This window comes from Pelodiscus sinensis, chromosome 23, assembly GCF_049634645.1.
Source record: "Pelodiscus sinensis isolate JC-2024 chromosome 23, ASM4963464v1, whole genome shotgun sequence".
NCBI lineage: Eukaryota > Metazoa > Chordata > Testudines > Trionychidae > Pelodiscus > Pelodiscus sinensis.
The window spans coordinates 4293498-4315068 of NC_134733.1; the positions used below are offsets into that span (position 1 = coordinate 4293498).

The 21571-nt window shown below is 47.7% G+C and overlaps 2 protein-coding genes across 6 annotated transcripts in view; one reads left to right on the forward strand and one right to left on the reverse strand.

Annotated features, from left to right (window-relative positions):
- Window positions 1-7985, forward strand: part of TMEM269 (transmembrane protein 269) — a 40293-nt gene extending 32308 nt beyond the window's left edge. For all 5 annotated transcript variants that reach the window (XM_075906367.1, XM_014569576.3, XM_014569580.3 and 2 more), the window contains exons 6-7: window positions 1947-2147; window positions 4084-7985. In XM_075906367.1, the coding sequence (XP_075762482.1) occupies window positions 1947-2147; window positions 4084-4193 (311 nt within the window). In that variant the 3' untranslated portion in view covers window positions 4194-7985. The remainder of the gene's footprint in view (window positions 1-1946; window positions 2148-4083) is intronic.
- Window positions 1-21571, reverse strand: part of LOC112544488 (small vasohibin-binding protein) — a 52667-nt gene that overhangs the window by 29193 nt on the left and 1903 nt on the right. Inside the window, exon 2 of the mRNA XM_075906368.1 lies at window positions 17648-18032. Coding sequence (XP_075762483.1) covers window positions 17946-18032 — 87 coding nt within the window. The 3' untranslated portion in view covers window positions 17648-17945. The remainder of the gene's footprint in view (window positions 1-17647; window positions 18033-21571) is intronic.

A 21571-nucleotide genomic window follows, 5' to 3' on the forward strand; every position in this document is an offset into this window, starting at 1 on the left:
GACTCTTCTCACGGGCCCACGGGCCATGTTCATTTGACATGGTTCGTTTTTTGAAGTAAAATGCGTGGCACTAAGTCACATGCTTTACAGAAGTCTAAGTAAATTACATTGGCACTGCTATAAGTGTGCTTCCTAAAGGTGATCTCAGGATAGTGTGACAGGATCTACTGTCCACACGCCTGTGTTGATTTGCCTCAATGATTTTTCCGTCTTTTAATTCTTTATTAATAGGGTCCCGTAGTAGCCACCCTGTTATCTTACCTGGGTGACGATCAGGCTGACAGGTCTCTAACTCCCTGGCTCAACCTGTTTATCGTTTTTAAAATGGGCCCAGCATTGGTTTTCCTCCAGCCATATGCTATTTCCCCAGCACTCCAAGACTCCGTGGAAATCAGCATTTTCCCTTCCAATGGCGGGAATGAGAGCGCAACAAAAGAGAAGGTGGAGGAAAGGCAGGCGCGGGAGAGAAAACCTGTTGGCAAGAATAAGAGAGGAAAGGAAACAAACTGACTGTCCTGGTTGCTTGAGGAAAACTAGCCCACAAGCCAGTTCTGGATGGTTTTGGTCTGATTCCTTTTTCTCAGCGCTGAGGTACCGTAGTGAGGGGCTGTGACTGACCGGGCCGTGTCTGGGCACAGCTGAGGGCGTCCTCTCTGGGTGAATTGCTCAACTTCGGGGCTCCTTACAGCCCCCAGACTGGTGACCTTCCCAAACAGGCCACAAACCAGTCCCACAGAGCGCTTCAGCTGCCTGCCTGAAGCCTCCCGAGCAAAACCCCTCCGGCACCCCAGCAATATCCATGCCCCAGATGGCCCCAGGCCTCATACACCGGTGGGGGGTCTTAGAACCCAATCCCACCTACCCCGAACAAGTCCTGTCCGGTTCCAAGAAACCAGCCACAGATCCCTGGTCAATTTACCCTCTGGACCTTACCCACAAATCACGCTGAGCCAATCCTTTAACATCTAACATCTAAAGGTTTATTACTGCAATACAGAAAAGCATGAGAGTGAGGTTGTTAAAGGATAGTACATTACATGCATCGCATCTCCCAGTTCTCGGTGCAGGCTCTAGCAGAGATGTTTTAACTGCTGGCTTAAAATTCCTTGTTGCGCATCCTAGGATCAGGATGGGTCCACAGTTCTTTCCGGCTCTTTGATCCCTGCACTGCTGCTTCTGGGATGAATTGCTGAGCTGAGTACAAAGATGGAGTCCGCCACATGGCCTCTTTATACATCCTTCCTGGTCTCTTCTTGGCTGCAGCAGGTCACCTGGCCAGTGGCCTATCCCTGTGTTCCTTGCTGGCAGCCCTTAGGTGTCTGCCCTCATTCTTTAGGTGTGTCCTTGGCTCATTGAGTGCCATTTTCCCACAGGGCCTCACTAATTAGCATGTCCATAGGCCGGGCTCTGCCCAATGCTCAACCACAAGCAAGGAAATATTCAGTATCCACACAGATTACAGACTCCTAACTCCACACACAGACATTATACAATCACATGACTAGCGTACCTAGGATTAGCAGACAGTGAGCTTCTATTCAACACCCCATATGGCCCCTTTATACCATTTTTGGGGCCAACACCCCACCTATGGGTGCAGCAGTGATCTGGCTGCTTCCCTCCAATTCAGTAACGTGACAGGGGCATGGGGTGAACTCCTAGCAGTCAGCTCCACTTTCTAGTCACTGATGTTTTCCCAGCTGAGGGAAATGAAACGCGCACACAGTAAATGGCGAAGTGCTGGCTTCTGAGGGGTTCGTTTTCTCTTATCTCAGGTGTTACAAAGAAAGCAGAGGAAGAGCTGTTGGAATGTTTGGTGAACTGGATCCAGCAGTCCCTTTCATTAGGACTGGATCCAGCAGTCCCTTTCATTCCCCGAATCCTCTGGTTTATAGCTTTGTGGCAGTTTTAACAGGAAGTCACCCATTGCTTCCTCTTGCTTGCAGGAATCCCTTTCATGTACCGAGGCCTGCCCTGCCCATACGCTTCTTCCCTCCTGACTGGCACATACCTCTTGACAGGCGGCAACTTGGTGGTTCTACGGATTGTAGCCATTGTCATGATCCTATTCATGGTTGACCAGGGTTTCTATCCCCACGACAAAGTCCTGGAGTCCCAGCCCTGGAAAAAGATGGTCTACGTAGGGGGTAAGTGTCAAAAGGAAGCAGCACAAAATCTTAGCTCCCTTTTGTTTCTGGTAATTCACACAAAGGGTCAGCCACTTTTGCAAGCGCAGGGGAAGGCCTCGTGCTTGCCCTTCGATGTCTAGTCATGTCTCTGACTTCGTCCTTCCGCCCAAGTGACGGAAAAGGAAAACAAAGGTGAACCGGGGTTCTTGGGAGCTGTATGAAAAGCTTAAGTTCTTTTTTGTGCTGTAATCCTAAAATCATGTCTCTAGGGTCCAAGTTCTTCATCCCGGGGGATGTCCACAGAGTCTGTCCCCCGAAGCATTGTGAATACGCACTCCCCAGCGGGGAAGGGCATTGCCTCGGGTTTCAGGGATGGGCAAACAGGCAGAGAAGGTCACACAGGGCCATGGTTGGACCAGAAATAGAACCAGTCCTTGACCCTCCATTGTTATGCTAGGTCCTGCTGCCCCCTGACGGAAGTACATGTTTCAGAATGGTAGAAAGTGTCACGCCAGGCCCTACCAATGGTCACCTAGCTCAGTTCCCTACCTCTGGGCATGGCCAGTGCAAGATGTTTCAGAGGAAGGTGCAAAACACCCAGCAGCTCCTACTGGACAGTTGCATTTTTCATTTACAGATACTTTTGTACATTGTCATTTTGTCGGCTCTATTTGTAAAGTGTTTTTCCACCGAGAAAGGCCAGTAAAGAAGGGAACAAAAGAGAATTAGGCCTGCAGAACTGGGCTGTATTTCTGCTAGTTGTTTGCACAGATTAAATTTACTCCAACGTATCCAGTTAATTGCCTCAATAAATCTCCACCTGCAACATTAACTCTGGGGCTGTGTCTCGACTGGCAAGTTTTTCCACAAAATCATCTGCTTTTGCGGAAAAACTTGCCAGCTGTCTACACTGGCCACTTGAATTTCCGCAAAAGCACTGACGATCTCATGTAAGATTGTCAGTGCTTTTGCAGAAATACTATGCTGCTCCCGTTTGGGCAAAAGTCTTTTTCTGAAAAACTTTTGTGCAAAAGGGCCAGTGTAGACAGCTGAGATTTGTTTTCCGCAAAAAAGCCCCGATCGCGAAAATGGCGATCGGGGCTTTTCTGCGGAAAAGCGCGTCTAGATTGGCCATGGACGCTTTTCCGCAAAAAGTGCTTTTGTGGAAAAGTGTCCTGCCAATCTAGACGCGCTTTTCCGAAAATGCTTTTAACGGAAAACTTTTCCATTAGAAGCATTTCCGGAAAATCATGCCAGTGTAGATGTAGCCAGGGGGTCTACCAATAGCTTGCGGCATGGCTTGGCTTATAGAACTCAGCAATGGAGCCACGAAAGCAGACAGAACAGTATTTTGTCAGACTTATAGACATGGCAAGGAAGTTGCAGAGGGCCAGCAGTTGTGTGCGTATAGAAATGGGGTCATAGAAGTTGTTCATGCGGCTGGCAGCTGCCAAAAGGCAAGGGACAAAAGATTGAAGTGTTAAATCTTTGGCATAGCTGTAGGCAGCACAGCAGAGATCTGAGACTGGACTGGCATTACATCTGCTTCTAGCAAGAGCAATTCTCCATGTTTAGCATCACAAACTTTAGCACTGCCCTTTGAAGGCTAGAGTTTTTGTGCTTCTGTATAGGAGAGTATCTCTGGCAGCTTGCACTTTCAGGGGTTATATACCTCTCTTTTAAGTCCATTATACATGGTGGCAGGGGCTCCTTTTGCCACAGATTACATGCTGTGAAAGGTGTAAAAGAAGAGCAAATCATACTCAGCAACCTGTGTCTGGTGTTTTTAAATGGACTTATTTCCAGCAGGGAGCAGAAGAATCTTTCAGGCTCAACCCTGCTAGAAAATCTTTCAGTCACAGGAATTTGGGGAAGGCTGTGAAATGCAGATTTACATTTGTTCCACTTGGCAATTGTAGCTGACTCACTTTTCTGTGCTGCTTTCCTCTTGCAGGTATCCTGATGGTTTTGTTCTCTTCCTATTCAATAGTCTCTCTCTACTATCTCGTTTGGTCTACTACGTACATCTTCTTCCCAGCTGCCTTGTGGAGCAGCAAAGTGTAACTGCACGCTCAGTACTGTGGAGGTGATGACAGCTTCGGGTGTCACCCTGATAACCTGCCAAAGGCAACGTCTGTGACTTAAATGAAGACTTATCCTGTGTTAACACCCATGAGTTGCCTAATCCTTACTAAAGGTTTCATCACCGCTATCATCCCTACTTGAAAGTAACAACGACGGGCTGTCTTGTCATATCAAATAACACTTTCAAACTGGAGTGGTAGGAAGTATCTGTCTTAACACAGGTCCTGCAGCCCCCCTGCCTGTCCAGAGCGTTCCTGTAGTGCCTGCTCTCTGGCACCACGTCATCACTACCATGAAGTTTAACGCTTGTTAACAGGGAAATGTCATTTAAACTCTCCAAGCTGTCGGGAGGGTTTGATGCGGATGTGAATGTACATATTCCTTACAAAACCACTGGATGGGTTTAAGATGAGAAATTCATTTTCAGATTTTTATTATGCTTAAAATCATGAACTTACAATGGTATTTGCTTCTTCTAGAGAGTAGGGCAGCAAACACCCGCCATGGGGGGTTCTTCCGAGGACCCTGTGGGGCCAGGCTTGGCTGTGGCTCTGGAAGAGCTGCAGGATGGCTGAGATCAGTATCAGAAGCACTGAGATGTTGATTTGAAAACTGCTGCTTAGCTCCCGGAGCCTGTGGTGCTGAACCTTTTTACATTGGACCCCCGAGGTGGGTCAAACAGATTCTAAGATTTTAATTCAATGTCGAGGCACCTGTATTGATTTCTATTTGAAGTTCAGCTTGCTTCGTATGCATTCCGCTAGGGGTGCAGAATTGTCTAGATACAAACACAACAAAACGTTGATGAATCAGCTGTTAGAATATTGTACTGAAGCAGGCTGTGAAGCTTATGAAATAATCCGGTGGCCCATCGTTTGGGCTCCCCTATCCTAACCCAATGAAATGGCATAAAACTAGAGTCGTTCTATTTAAATGGGGGGTGTATTTGTAAGATCCAAGAGAGCAGAACGACTGACTTTTTTCCAGTAGAGCACTGAGGGCAATTTGAAACTGCTCTCACACCTTCTGAGCACCAGTGTTTGCATTTGCATGAATGGTTAAAACTTACCACATCCCTTGTAGGGCAGAGCTAAGAAATGTGTGTTTAGAAGAGCCAGTGATTAATGGAACTATGTCAGCTGACATTGGGATGTATAGTCCTATATGTTCTGCAGATACTCTCCTTGGAGGGCTTTTACCTTGTTCCAAGGGTCCTGGCATCTCATTGGTGCTAGGCTGAGAAAGCAGAGGTGCACCGAAAGTGTAGAGTAGTGAATATCAGGTAATTTACTATTTTAGATCATTAGGAAATGAGAGAGCTGGGTATTGTAAATTGTACCCACCAACTCCTCTAAGACTCACAGGCTATGTCTAGACTACATCCCTCTTTCGAAAGAGGGATGTAAATTAGGCAGATCGAAAGTGCAAATGAAGTGGGGATTTAAATATCCCACGCTTTATTTGCATAATCGTGCGAGAGCCCTTTTTCGAACGATCCCGTACTCCTCGTTTTTTTGAGGAGCATGGGATCTTTTGAAAAAGGGGTATTTTTAGAAAGAACTGCGTCTAGACTGCGCTTTCGCTTTCGAAAAACCCTTTTTTGAAAAAGCGCCCGGATGCCATTATGCAAATGAAGCATGGGATATTTAAATCCCCGCTTCATTTGCACTTTCGATTTGCCTAATTTGCATCCCTCTTTCGACACAGGGGATGTATTTTAGGCATACCCACACAGACATAATCGCGCTAGTGGGTTCGTCTTGTGCATGAAGCGAAGAACCAGCCAAGTGACAGACCAACCCCAAATCCCTCTGCCCATTTCTGAGAGGCCTGTGCTGAAGGAAGGAACATTATAACTCTCTCACTACAAAGCCCCTTGCAGACCATGGGATAAAGGACAACCGCTGAGGTGTTCGGGGGCCTGGTGTGACTGCACTGAAGTCTGTGGAGTTGCACCAGGTCTGAACATAGCCCAGGGTGCAGCTTATTGCCTTTACTGGAGTTGTTCCCACTAATGTAGGAATTTGTGCCCTCCCCTCCCCCCTGTACAGGAACTTTACCCAATAGTGGGTCACCCTGGCAATGCAAAAACCTCTCCTTGGACATAACTTAGACCCTCCCTGTGGGATACAAGTCTGAGGCTCAAAACGTCACTCCCAGGGAATGCCAGGGAGATCGGGCCTGCGTGGATCTGGGCATAGCCTAAAGTCCCATTGGCATAGCCAAACAGTTACATGCTGGAGCAGCCACTGCAAAACAGACACACGTTTGGAGGCACTTGACACCTGGTTCTGATCTCTTTGCTGTGGTGTCAGTTTGGAGTAACGCTGCGGAAATCCGAGTAACATCCGTGTAAGTCGTGTGGCTCTGGCCCTCACAGTTCAAGTTATGGCCTCAGCTTACAAGTTATGATCCACGAATCAGTCCCGTAAAGAAAATTAATTAGAATATCCATAGGATTAACTAGTTTTTGACATTGGAGCACTAATTAGGACACCAGTCTGCGCGTGCACTAGAAAATAGCTAACCTGCCCCCTTCTCCCTTTGACACGTGCATGTTTTTGTAAAGGTCGGGGTAGTCTCACTTGAGCTGTCTGGGAACAGGGATGCAGGGCAGGCGGGCACCTAGACTCCGTCTCCTACCTGCTCTAGAGTTGTGATCAGGAGCTGGGTCTGCACAGGATTCCCACGGCTAATGAGAATGGCTGCAGCATGTCCTGCAGTTTGAAATGCCTGCTCTATTGACCTGACCCTGCGAGGCTCTGAACGCCTTCTGGGAGATGCAGCCACCTTCGCTGGGAACTGCAGGTGCTCGGCTTTCAGTGTCAAACCTGGATTCCCGCTCCTTTGTGTTGGAGTCTCAATGAGACGAGTCAGCAGCAGGGCAGCCCTGGCTTTCGCCGGTGGCCTGGGATAGCTAACGCAGTGGCTCCTGGATCAAAGCAGAGGCGCACTTGCTTGTTTAGTTCTGAATGTGTCAGCATAGTTAGAAAGTTCTACACTTGGTCCTGCTGGCTAGAGGGGGGATAAAACGAGCCAGGCTAGCCAGTGGCTTCCTAGCTGTGCTCAGAAGTGCCTTGTAGGGTTCCTCATCTCTCTTGCACTGTGGATGCTCATGGTCCCTGCAGGGGGTGTATGCTCAGGCATAGCCCCTGTGGCTGACTGAGTGGCAGTGGCATTGATGCAACCTGTGCAGCCAGAAGGATGGCTCCATTACAAGGCCTTCAGCTCTCTAGAGAGGAGCCAGGTGTGGGCCCTTCGCACAACACACCCCAAACCGGCAGCAGCTTTCCCATCAGGCGCAGCCTCACTCCAAGGCTGCCCTGCCTCTTCCCAAAAGGTTTGATGGCACCTTTTGTGGGCCCAGCTAATGGAGTTGAGAGAGAGCAAAGTCACGTGGCAAATTGGACGCTGGCTCAGTCGTAGCCATGGTGGCGAGACTGGTGTGAAGCTGCTTGGTTCTGGACATTGAAATGTGAACACGAGAACACTCAATTGGCAGATGTATCACAAGTGTACATAGTAATTTATTGTAAGGCAGTAATTGTGGTGTGGGTTTTTATTGTTGAAGTCCTGAATATATTTTAAAGAGAGTTCTCTTCAGCCCCACATGAACACCGTGGGGCCAGACCCATCTCAGTTCACCTCTAGTGATCAAATCTGTGGTGGCGTATAAAATCATCGGTGGCAGCTCTTTTAAGATATGACATGAAGTCTTGATGTCCAGGAGTTTTATAATATTTATTTTTTATTGATCATTGTAGTGAAATATATTTCTCCCCCTTGCATTTGCTTGATCTGAGGAAAGGGCACAGGAATGGAAAATTGTACTCGAAATTGAAGTTCAGTCTCTGGAAATAAAATATTTTGGGAAAAAAATCCAATGCTGTACTTTGTGAATTAATCTGCTTGCTCTGAAAAGCAGAGGAGCTGGAGACGGAAAGCATTCTTGCCTTCTGTGGGCTACAACTTGGCGCGCTATCAGCAAACCTTCATTCCCATGACAGGCGAGGTGGGGGGAGGGTGCTGGAAATCCCAGCCCTGTCCCCACTGCTAAAACTAGACCAGAGAGGTAGAGGGACCCCTTTCCTGAAGGTACCAAACTAGAAATGGAGCTTCCTAGCTCTGCTGCTGACTTGCACTGTGATCGGGGTCTCTTAGCCAAAGGACAGGCCTTAAAGCCATATTCCGTTATGGAGCCAAGTTTGGCAAGTTGGTATTAACGCACATCCCCAACTCAGAAACCAACCCCAAATCCCTCCTGTTGGTGAATGCCCTCGGAAAACACAGTGTGTATTGAGCATCGTGCAGTTTTAACCTAGTCAGTATTTAAATAGCACACAACTTCCACCTTATGGCAAGAGCCTAGTGTTTGCTGCTGCCTTTCAGCAGAAAAAAAGCCGGTTCAGAAAAGCTGACCCCAGCTATAATAAAACCGTTGCTGATAGCAAGGACTGGTCATAGGTCACAAAGCCTAAAGGGCCCACCGTGATCACCCCGCCTGCCCTGTAAACAGATCATAAGACATCTGGGAATTAACTTGTGTTAGAACTAGAGCAGAGTCCAGAAAAACATGCAAGCTGGAACTGAACGTTCCTAGTGATGGAGAGCAGCGGAGCCTTCAGTCTAGCACGCAAAAGCATCACAAGACCCAACGGGGAAGCTGACGCTAGACAAACGAGACGGGAATAAGCACAAGGCATTTAACAGTGAGAGCAGCCCTACCCCCCAGGCGACCTTGCTGCCTGCATGCCCAGCCAGTGCACAATTGACGTGTCTGCTTAAGGAGAAGAAAATGCGTCCCCCAAGGAGGAGAGCTGCCGTGCCCTGGGGTTGCTGTGCTACCAGCTGGCTACAACTCCCTGCAATAGTGGAGAAGCGTTGCCAGCGAGAAATCAGCCCCTTTTGGCCAATGATGAGAACATAAGAATGACCAGATGGGGTCAGAGCAAAGGGCTATCTGGCCCAGTGGTTCTCAAAGTGTGCTGTGACTATCTTGCCGGTGCCATGGGCTCAGGGCTTGTGCCCCTCGCCCCGCAGTGGAAAGCCCATGCTGGCACCCTAGCCCTGTGTACCCCACCCTCCCACGTGGCCGGCTTCCCACTGTGCCGGGAAGAGCCCTGAGCCTCCCAGGCCAGATCTGGCTCCCAGGGGGAGGAAGCAATTCTGCACGCTGCTGTTCCCCCCGCCGCGCACACACAGCTAGGGGAAGGACACTGAAGAAACTGCTCTCCTGGAGGTTTTCCCTGTTGCTCCCATTGGCCAAAATCACAGCCAATAGGAGCAGCAGGGTGTGCAGAGTCAGGAAGTGCCCCCACCCCCACATTCCTAGACCCTGCACCTCCATCACCTTCACAACCTTCCCAGTGAGACCCTGCACCTAAACCCTCTCTCCTGCCCAGACCTCACACCCGCATCTGCACCCAACCTCCTGGCCACACCCACTCTGCTCCTGAACCTTCCCTCCCACCCCTGCGCCCCTCACGCTACCCAGACCCTGCACCCCATCTCTATCCTGGTCCCTGGTAGCCCCCTCTCACCCAGTGAACTCCTCATTTTGGCCCCACCCAAGAGCCTAAGTCCCACAAAATCTACTAGCCCTGGGACCCCAGAAGAGATAATCTGACCTGTGGGAAGCCCTGAACCTTTGCCCGCCCGCCCTCCCTCTTCTCCCCTTCCAACCCATGGGTCTGGAGCATGAGGGGAGGGAGGTGTCTTACTTAATCAGGGGCCACATCAGAGAGAACTGGGGTTTTCTTGTCTTTTTTTTTTTCCTTTTGCTTCTAACTTGTGTGAGGCCCCGGACTGACTTTTCTGTGGGTCAGTGGTCCCCAACTCAAAAAAGGTCCCCCACCCCTGCCATAAATGAAGACAATATTAGAACCTTTTGTTGTGGGCATAAATGAATTGATATTTTATGTTTTAATTAATTAATATTTTACTTCATTTAAAAATGAAGTTTGATAAACTCACAGGCTAAAGTTAAAGTGCTAAATCTGTTTAATGATTTTCATTTTGTTTAATAATATTTCCTTTCTTACCGGTAATATATGCCTGTCATAGCTGCACTTAAGTTTTTATGCTCCAGTAACCTAATATGAATAAGAACGACCACATAGAGTCAGAGCAAAGGTCCATCCAGCCCCATGTCCTGTCTGCCAACAGTGGCCAGTGCCAGATGCCTCAGAGGGATGAACAGAACAGGGAACCATCAAGTGATCCCTCCCGCCAGCCATTCCCAGCCTCCGACAGAGGCTAGGGATACCATCTCTGCCCATCCTGGCTAATAGCCATGGATGGACCTAACCTCCATGAATCCATCTAATTCTTTTTTGAACTGTGTTAAAGTCCTGGTCTTCACAACATCCTTTCGCCAGGAGTTCCACAGGTTGACTGCATGCTGCCTGAAGAAAAACTCCCTTTTGTTTGTTTTAATCCTGCTACCTATTGTGGGAACAAGTAAATAACTTTTACTTATTCACTTTTTCCACACCAGCCATGATTTTATAGACCTCTATCATATCCCCCTTAGTCTCCTCTTTTCTAAGATGAATAGTCAGTCTTTTTAATTTCACTTCACAGGGGACCCGTTTCAAACCCCTAATCATTTTTGCTGCCCTTTTGTGAACCTTTTCCATTGCCAATATATCTTTTTTGAGATGAGGCGACCACATCTGTACGCAGTATTCAGGATGTGGATGTACCATGGATTTATATAGAGGCAATACAATATTTTCCCTCTTATTCTCTATAGCTTTTTTAAAGATTCCAAACATTGTTTGCTTTTTTGACGGCTGCTGCACATTGAGAGGATGTTTTCAAAGAACTATCCACAAGAACTCCAAGATCTTTCGCTTGAGTAGCTGTAGTTAAATTAGTCCCATTAGTCCAACTGTAGTTGGAATTATTTTTTCCAATGTCCTTAACTTTACATTTATCAACATTAAATTTTATTTGCCATTTTGTTGTCCACTTAGTTTGGGGAGATCTTTTTGAAGCTCTTCACAGTCTGCTTTGGTCTTAACTATCTTGAGCATTTTAGTATTTAAGGTATTTAGAGAGAAGTGAAGGCATTTTAACATGCGGTTGGCTGGTCATCCACAGAAAGATTTGCGTTGAGTTGGTTGGGTTGAGGGTCAAAAGTTTGAGAAACACTGGTCCTGTCAGTGGTCTTCCGACCATGGCCAATACCGGGTGCCCCAGAGGGAACGAACAGAACAGAGAATCTAGTAATCCTTCCCCTGTTGCCCATTCCCATCCGACAGAGGCTAGGGTCACCATCCTGGCTAACAGTCATTGGTGGACCTATACTCCACGGGTACGTCTAAACTACATGGCGTTTACTCAAAAAAGGGAAATGAAGCGGTGATTTAAATAATCGCCACTTCATTTACATCAAAATGGCTGCTGCGCTGTGCCGATCAGCTGTTTCACGAGGCATAAAGGACCTGCCGATGAAGGGTTCTGGGGTCGGCACAGCGCGGCGGTCATTTTGATTTAAATGAAGCGGTGATTATTTAAATCGCCACTTCATTTCCCTTTGTCATCCTGCCTCATCTACATGGCTCCGTCAACCCCATAAGAATGGCCAGACAGGGTCAGACCAAAGGTCCATCTAACCCAGTGTCCTGTCTACTGACAGGGACCAATGCCAAGTGCCCCCAAAGGGAATGAATGGGACGGGAACCATCCAGTGATCCCCTGTCACCCATTCCCAGCTTCTATACAGTAATTCCTCATTTAACACGGTAGATACGTTTCAGAAAATGATCGTGCTAAGTGAAAACGTGTTATGCAGGGTCAATTTTCCCATGAAAAACAATGGAAAAGGCGGGGATTGCGTTTCAGGTGGTGGTGGCAGCAAAATCAATTTTTTGTTGGTGCTCGGTCATTAGATACCCAGCAACACAAGATATCTAGCAACACAAGTCGCTGCGGTTTGTTAAAACACAAAGATAAACACGTGAGTGAGAGGAGGAGTGCTATGGCCATGTGTATTCATCCGCTCATGCGTATTACCACTGTTTTCACCAACTTATACTGCCACACGAAGTAGTCCACCCTTGATTATCTTTGTGTTATCTCGGGGATGGTCACATTCAAAAGACATTCCCTAAAAAAAAAAAAAAATCATGCTATTGTGAAAACATGTTAAGCGGGCACATGTTAAACGAGTAATTACTATATAGTGACCCCTAGTTCTTGAGTTATGGGAAGGAGTAACAAAATACAGGACTATGTAGCACTTTAAAGACTAACAAGATGGTTTATTAGATGATGAGCTTTCATGGGCCAGACCCACTTCCTCAGATCAAATAGTGGAAGAAAATTTTAGTCACAACCATTTGTGACATAACTCTTCTTTATTCATTTTTTCCATGGATCTGGCTGCCTACCATGGAGCCCTGCTGGTCATCCTGACCTGACTGGATTCCCACCAGCCAGCTCCACATAGCTGGCAGTCTGGTTAACTGGTTACCAAGTAAACATTCTGTTAAGCCAGTTAAACCTTTTACATCCCTCTTCCAAATGAGGGCTGGATAGAAAAGGTCAGGCTGTTTGGCTTATCAAACAGCAGCTCAAGGGATGACCCGATGAAGGGTGCGAGTAAATACAGGTGGTATCGGTCTGCATTCTACCATGGACAGGCATCATAAACAGCACTGGCTGCACTCTGCAGTCAGACAAACACAGGAGGGCTCAGTACAGAAATAACAATGAAATTCTCTCACCTGTTAGGAAGGACGTCAGACTATAGGACCTAATGGTCCCTTTTGGCCTGTAAGAATCTATAAGCGGAACCCCCAGGGGCAAGGTCTAATCACCTAGTGGACAGTTTGTGCAGCTGTTTTACAGTCAGCAGTGCTAAAGACATTAGTCCAGAAGAGTGAATTGATTTGAATGACCGATGCTGAGTTAAAGCAGCAGGCAGGAACCCTTGGTTTAACTAACCCATGTGAATCATGCTTTGCATTTGCACATTTTATTTACTTGCCTAATGAAAAATTTAGTCCCATTGGCCAGGGGTCTCAAAACAGGGGTCTCACAGGGATTTACCTCAAATCCTCCTAATGGGCCATTGCTCGCCCCTCCCGCCCCCCCCCGGCTGAAACGGACAGGGGAAGTCATGTTTGTGTGAACCGCCCCCCACCCATAGGTCTAATGCTGGCCTGCAGACACTTCCCCCATCCCACGCCCATCACCTTGCCCTGCCTGCCGCCCATGGACAATTAAAAACCCACTGGGGCCTCTGCTGTTGCCAGGGCAGTGCAGCAGGGCTAGCGTGGCTTCTGGCTGCCAGTGCTACACTGCCAGCAAAGCCCTGTGGCCCAGGGGAGGTGACTGCAGAGCCCTCCCCTTCACAGGTGTCAGCTGGGAAACTATTCACTCATTTTGTGAAACTGACACCAACTCTCCGGATTTGATCACATTATCATTGGGGATTTTTTTTTTTCCTGGAAAGCCCCAGCCGTGTCCTCATGCTGGGATCCCCTACCCCAGGGGGAAAAGCAAAACCCACTGGCCCCACCCTGCTTGCTGCAAAAGCACAGCAGCTCGGGCGCCCCCTTGGCCAGTGGGGGTCACATGGCGGCGGAGGCAGGCAGCATGGCTTCCCAGACCAAGTCGTGCCCTCTGCAGCTAGGACGATGTGGGCACTGGAGACCTGGGCGCTGCTGCGAGCCATGTGCAGACGAGTCCCTGTGTGTTTCCCACCACCCACCCCAGGCAGGCTTGGTTAAATAACTTTTTCAAAGTATTTGGCAGGCCGGCCTGGGGAAGGCCCATGAGCCAGGAGTTTCAGACCCCTACATTAAAACAACTAAATATAAATTTCATACTCAACAGGTGAAACAAAATACAGGACTATGTAGCACTTTTAAAGACTAACAAGATGGTTTATTAGATGATGAGCTTTCGTGGGCCAGACCCACTTCCTCAGATCAAATAGTGGAAGAAAATAGTCACAACCGTATATACCAAAGGATACAATTAAAAAAAATTAACACATTTGAAAAGGACAAATCACATTTCAGAACAGAAGGGGGATGCGGGGGGGGTGGAGGGGAGGGAAGGAAGGTAAATGTCTGCAAGTTGATATTAGAGGTAGGGGAAGGTAAATATCTGTGAGCTAATGGTATTAGAGGTGATAATTGGGGAAGCTATCTTTGTAATGGGTAAGGTAGTTGGTGTCTTTGTAAAGTCTTGTAAAGTTGGTGTCTTTGTAAAGACTTTACAAAGACACCAACTACCTTACCCATTACAAAGATAGCTTCCCCAATTATCACCTCTAATACCATTAGCTCACAGACATTTACCTTCCTTCCCCCCCCCCCCCCCTCATCCCCCTCCTGTTCTGAAATGTGATTTGTCCTTTTCATATGTGTTCATTTTTTTTAATTGTATCCTTTGGTATATATGATTGTGACTATTTTCTTCCACTATTTGATCTGAGGAAGTGGGTCTGGCTCACGAAAGCTCATCATCTAATAAACCATCTTGTTAGTCTTTAAAATTGCTACATAGTCCTGTATTTTGTTTCAGCTACACCAGACTAACACGGCTACATTTCTATCAATACTCAACAGGGTACTTCTTTTTGCTAACTAGGTAGAGTGTCTATTTGTATTTAAAGCAATTATGTAGCTTAATTCACATTTATTCATATTTTTCATTTTTACCATTTTATTATGGTAGAAAATGGCAAATGATACATTTCTTATTTACGACATGCTAGGGTTTTTTGCTTGTGATTTGTCAAGCTCTATTTCAATGGAAATTCAAATAAACTGCTCAAAACCAGCATTTAAATATTACTTAAATCTTAAAAATTACTTAATTGCTGGCCTATAAGGAACAAAATTACCCAACTATTTAAAGTATAAAACTGATTTACTGAATAAAGGAAGCATTCTCTAAAGCAGGCCTAGGTAAAATATGGATCCCGCCAAGCCACCAGATCCGGCCTGCAGAGTAGTGGGAGCCCCAGACAGGCTCCCCAGAAGCCCCGTGCACCCTGCAGAAATGCGGATGCAGGGCTCCGTTTCTGTTTTAAGACTGGAGGGGAGGGGGAAAGTTTCAGGAGCTGCTCCTCCTCCAGCACAATCCCATTGGCCAGTTTCTGGCAGATCCCAGTCAATGCGAGCTGCTTGTTAGAGTAACAGGCAGCCAAGAAGAACCACATCCCCTCTCTTAGGCTCAGTTATTCATGAAGCACAGGGCCAGGCAAGCAGGCTGAGAAACATTTTAAGCTCTGCAGGCAGGCAGGCAAGTTTGGTAGCTGACAAGTAAGTCTCTTGGCCATAGCCTGCTTCTGGCACCCCAGCCCTTTCCTGCCCCAACGCTCTGCTCCCCTCCCCCCCCCCCCCGCCCACTCAACTTACCCAAACCCTCTGTCCCTCTCTTACACTCATATACCCCTTCCCAGATCTGGCACTCCAATCTCCTGCCCCAGATCACAATCCCCTCCTACCCTACATCACATCCCAAACCACTGCACTCCAGTCCCTTGTCCTACGTCACAACCACCTCCTTCACCAAAACTCCCTCCCAGAATCCAGTCTCCCTCCTGCACCCCAGTCCTTTACCCCAAGCTCCCTTCTGCACCCAACCTCCATCCCAGACCCCACATCTCCTCCATTAATACCTTTCCAAAATCTTGGCGTGGTCTCCTGTCAAAAATTATTGCCCACCCCTGCTCTAAAGTCAGTGAATTGAACTGATTGTTCCTGGTCACCACATTCAAGATTTAAGAACTAACAGATCTCATCATCTTACACCTAGTTTGTATTCATAGATTGTAAGAGGAAAACAAGCTTTCCTGGTTTGTCAGCACCCAAGTGGTTTCTTAAGTTTGAATGACCTAGCCCTCAAACTGAACTAAGTACACAAAAACGAAGAAAATATTCTCTCAGCACCTGCTGCAGAGGTTACTGCTGTCAGAAGCTGGTTTAGCTCTTCAACAAATGCTGGTTCCAGAGATTTAGCCCATTCACTAGTTTGACTCTCTTAAATTTGGCAACAAAAGTACTGCTTCTTTGTTTTTAATTTATTTAATTGATTTTAATAAACTGTGTGTTCAGGTCTCGACATAGGTTTTTAATTTCAAATTAAGGTACATTTATGTTTTTTTAAATAACCTTGAATTGCATTTAAGTCAAAAATTGGATTTTTAAAATTTAAATCTGATTTTTTTAAAACATTTTAATTGCTAATTTTTATCCACCCTGCATCAGTCACAGGGTCATTTTCCTTTCACAGACCCTGGTGTTTCAGTGACACTTGGCAAGTGTATTAAGTACTATAGGTGACACTTGTACTAAGTGACCATTTCAACTGCTGCCAATATTCCTATATTGGAATATTTGGCAGTTTCGCTATCACCACTTATTCTACACACAAGGGATGAGGTGACAGGGGCTGGGGGGCGGAGGGAGGAAATGGACAGACTCACCAAGCACAGTTTGCTACCGCTGCTCTATCTCTGTGCCCAAGCTACCAGTGCCCAGTGGGAGGTGGAATGCTATACCCACGGGCTGTGAGGAGTGCACCTGCCAACTGGAAGGTAGCAAGGGGCAGAGCCCATGTAGGGGAGAGACTCTACCTGTCCACCAGGGATGTGAAACGATAAGGGTGATGGCTACCGGTTAACATGTGATGCTTTTTGGTTCTGGTTAACCATTAATAAGTGGGGGCTGGAGCAGGGGGTCCACAGCAGACGGGCTACTCTGGAGCAGCCTCTGTCCAAAGGGAGCCCAGGCGCCCCACAGGCAGGGATTTCTCTGGCTGCACTGGAACAACCCCTGCCTGCGGCAGGGATGCAGCTCCAGTCCGGCTTTGGTGGGCGTGTCCCCTATATGACCTCTTTAATTGGTTAACCAGTCAAACATTATGTTTAACCGGTTAACCAATTAAATGGACTCCCCATCCCTACCATCCACCTGAAGTACAGGAGGCTTAAACAGGTGTGACATGGCCCATTCATCATAATGGAAAGTTCTTACTGAATTAACACAATCTTCCATGGATATGAATACAGACTGAACCAATAGCTGAGAGGTGTGGACGCCTGATCCTTGTCAGTAGGCATTCCCTTCCCAGCCCTCCCAGTCTTGGGGCTGCGTGCCTATGGCATGCTCTCTGGGAGTCCATTCTCTGCTCTCAACCTGCTGGAAGCATTGCGTGCCCATGGCATGCCTAGGCCATGAACATTCTCCCTCCTTCTCCCCTCCCCCCCCAGTTACTCGCCTGCCTTGTATCCAGTACCATTTAAAAGCAACGGGTGGCGTCCAAGTCTCCTGGCTGTGGCTCAGAGCTGCAATCACAACACAGGCTGCTTTCTGAAGACACTTCCCCAATGCAGCAGGACCAGGTATGGGCAACCACTGGTTTTATTTTGAAAAAAGGTTTATTTGTCAAACCAAAGTAATAAATACCTTTACGGACAGTATTCAAAAACTGGAAAGTGTGCCAACCTAACAAGGATGAACCAGAGGTTGTGCGCTGCTGATGGGAAGACGCCAGACAATGGGTCAAAGGCAGTTACACTGAAGGGCAGGAGCCAGGCTCATGCAGGACAAGTGATCTCACCCCCTCTGTATTTGCACGGATGCAGTTCTATAAGGTCCTTTTATTATTGCCTGTAGTCAGCAGAAAGATGCCTGGGAACACTGAGGCCTCTCGTCCATGTTCCTGGTCCAAATGGCTGTGGCAATCCCGGGATGGCAGGCAGTCTCATTCTGTCGAAGCCTGCATCTGCTTGCAGAAGGCATCGAACTGCTGCTGTTCAAGTTCCGTCATCACTCTGTTCAGAGCATAGATCTGTGCCGAGAAGAGGAGGTGTCTGAGTGCAAGGTATTTGCTGGGAGACCAGAACCCTATTCTGCTACAGGTGGATCCACACTGCAGCCATCAATTCACTGGCGATCGATTTATCATGCCTCTTAGGTGTAATAAATCGACCTCTGAGCTCGCTCTGCGACTCCACCAGGATGAGAAGAGTAGGTGGAGTCTCCAGGAGAGCAGCCATGTGGCAAGGTTGACAGGGGAAGACAGGGCAGTAAGTACAACAGCTTCACTATTCGCGTAGCTGAAGCTGCTTGTCTTAGGCCTAGTCTACACTGTGCCCCACCGTCAGTCCAAGTGTTAACGAAACTGACTGGCAAGAGACATCTCAACCTAAAATCACACTTGTCTCCAATGCTTTTACTGGCTACTACAAGGAACACCCAAAGATTCCCTTACTGAGAGGAGGAGAAATGATTTTCAGCCTGCTTCCTGCGCACATCTGTCAGTACAGCAGTCTAGCCATTTCTACCTGTTTAGTCAGTGTCCCATTTGCAGGTCTTTCCATGTGGAAGAGAGGAAATAAATGCCTGTGTTGAAATGTAAAATGAACTCAAACGGCCTGGGAAATTTGGGGCAGGAGTTACCCCAAAGCCACATTTAAGTCATTTCTGAAGCTGGTAGCATCAGTAAGGAGGAACCCATCCCAGAGCTGCTGTGGCCATTGCCATATTGGCCCTCAGCTAGAAGAAGGCTCCAAGGATGAGTGGGTCTACAGAGAAGTGCTGAAGACACTGGAGACTGTAACTTCCCCTCTGCTGATTTTCAGGGGTGCACATCTGCCTCTGGGGTTTTTCCTAGATCACCTTTCCCAGCCTCAACATCAGTGATCCCCCATTCAGATACCATCACCGTAGCTCCCAATCAAATGCCTTCTGCCAAAGCAACACTCTGCACATGGAAAAGTGAGGGACGTTCCCTTGCTCAGCAACGAGCAGGGCTATGGAAGGAGTGGACTAGAGGTGCTGCCAGAAACTGACAGCCATTTTAAAGGATAATGTTTGGTTGCTGCCATTGATCAGAGTAAGGCAGAAACATCTGGAGAGGAGGAAACGATCAGAGAAAAGTAGGTGGAGCAAGAGTAAGCAGCACTCCCGAGGAGTGGCACATCTATGGCACTTCAGCTGTGCCACCGTAGCACCCTGATAGCCACTGTAGGAAGTGGCTGCAAAGTGGTTTGTCTGTCACTGCAGTAAAACCACCTCTCTAGGTTACTGAATAAATCTTTCATTCATCTAGCTGAGGCAGCAGTGGCGGGTAGGGCAACCTAACTACATAAAATTGGGCATTAACTTTTTCCACAGCCCTGAGTCATGTAGGTAGGTGGATCTAACTTTTAGGTGTAGACCAGGTTTACAAGCGTCACATGTGATGATTACCTGTCTTGTTCACTCCCTAGTTTGTGAGTCTTTAAGTTGCTTATTTTTTGTCATGGTAGAATATGTACCTGTGTATCTACAGGCTGAGCACATAGCTTAGAACTTCAGGCAAAATGCTTTGCATACTTTTAAGAGACCAACCTGTTGCTCTGAGTGTCTCATAAGTGTTGTGTTTCACTCTATGTGATTAGTTGCTCAGCACTGCACAGTTAGATGCCTGAAGATGCTCCCAAATTGGGGATAATTGGGGCACTGAGGATTGGCCACTGTGGGCAGACAGACCTTTGGTCTGATGCAGTCTGGCTGTTCTTGTGTTCACATACCATTTTCCCTTCATGGGATTCGTGAGTCAACATTTAAAAACATGGTGAATACCCTGACACACACAGCTGCCCACAGCATAAGGAAAGTTCATCCATGATAAACTTGTAAGAACAGTGGCATTCTCCCAGTCTCTCTGCATTAGTTGAAGGCAGCATGTAACCAGGCATGATGTGACAGAGCCTCGTATGGGTTTGTGGGAACGGCCCCAAGAGCTTCAAAAGCAAACTCAGGAGCTAGAGGAGAGACAGATCCCTGCCCAAACCACTTTTCTTCGTGTTTTAACCTTTAGAAAATAAGGAAACTAACTTACATACTGTCTAGAAAGAAACTAAGGTTTTCCTGGTAACTAGCTGTCCTGCCCTGCAAGTAGTTGCCATGAGGCAAACTACTGTGAGAACTCTAACTTTGACACTTCCCGATTGGTTTAAGTGGATAACATTAATACTGCAAAACCATTTTAAAGCACCTTGTCAGTCAGTGAAGGAGAGAGAAGAGAAGGACTATGACTGAGCATATCCCAATTAGGGATGTAAGTGACTAGTCTACTACTGGATAAGCCTAGGCTTAATCGGGTAGTGGTGTCACTGCTCAACTAGGGATGTTAAATATCAGTTAATTGAATAGTCGATTGACCTCATGAATTCTTATCCATTGCTTGACTATTCTACAGTGCCTGGGGATGGGGCAAGCAGCCAGCGCACTCTGGCTCCTGCTCCCGGGGAGTCCCCTGCCACTCAGCGCTACTACCTCTGAATAAGAGGCAGCAGCATGGGGTGGCCAGCAGGAGCTGGTCCATAAGGGGAACCAGTTTAAAAACCAGCTCCCCTCACGAACCAGCTGCCTGTCACCCTGCACTGCTGCGTCTGATAAAGAGGCAGCAGTATGGGGTGGCAGCAGCCCCTGTCCAGTGGTGTGGGGAAAGGGTGTGTGTGTCTGAGCTCCCAGACCCAGCATGAGCCCAGATGCCTGCCCACCTGGCTCCTAAAACAGTTTAAATGCGGAGCCGCAGCAGGGGTAGGTCCTGGATCTGGCACAAGCCAGGACCGAGACAGGCTGCTGGCCAGCCTGCTAAAAAATGTACTGGTAAGGGGGTGGGGGGGAAAGAGAGGAAAGTGTGTGTAGTCTATAGCATTAACTGATAAGCTTTTGCTCTGCAGTATCCCCTAGGTCACTCCAGAGCCTACTCCACCTCCCTACCTTTGGGGGGTCCCTTATCCTGCCTTCCTCATATAGGAGCCAGGTCCATCCCTGGGGCAGTCTGTGTTGGCTGTCTGGCTGCTCCCAGGGTGGGTGGGACTTGAACCCACCCCCCTGTGCTCCCCAGGTGAATGCCCTATCCCCTTAGCCACTCTAGGAGCCACCTCACTGCCCCTCACCTCCCCTCCCTACTTTCTGTGTCCCCCTCATCCTGCTTTCCACAAGCAGGAGCTGGCTGCAGTTCTGTCTGCTCCCTGGGGTTGGGGCTTGGGCCCTTAATCTCTGGCAGTGGATACCTTATCCACTGTGTCACTGGGGGAGCCCCCCAGCCTCCCTACATTCTGGGCCCCCCTTATCCTCCCTTTGTTCCAAGGGTGCCTGGTCCATCCTTCACAATGCTTGTATTGGGTGACCCCAGGTTGGGTGGGCAGGGCTCGAACCCTCGACCTCTGGCTCTGGTGTGAAGTAGTATCAATGGGAAACTTGATTCAAATCAATGACTTTTTTAGTTATTTAAATCATAATTTAACACAATCCACCCAGGTGCAGGGGTTCTCAAACTTCATTGCACCGTGACCGCCTTATGATAACAAAAATAACTATGGGACTCCAGAA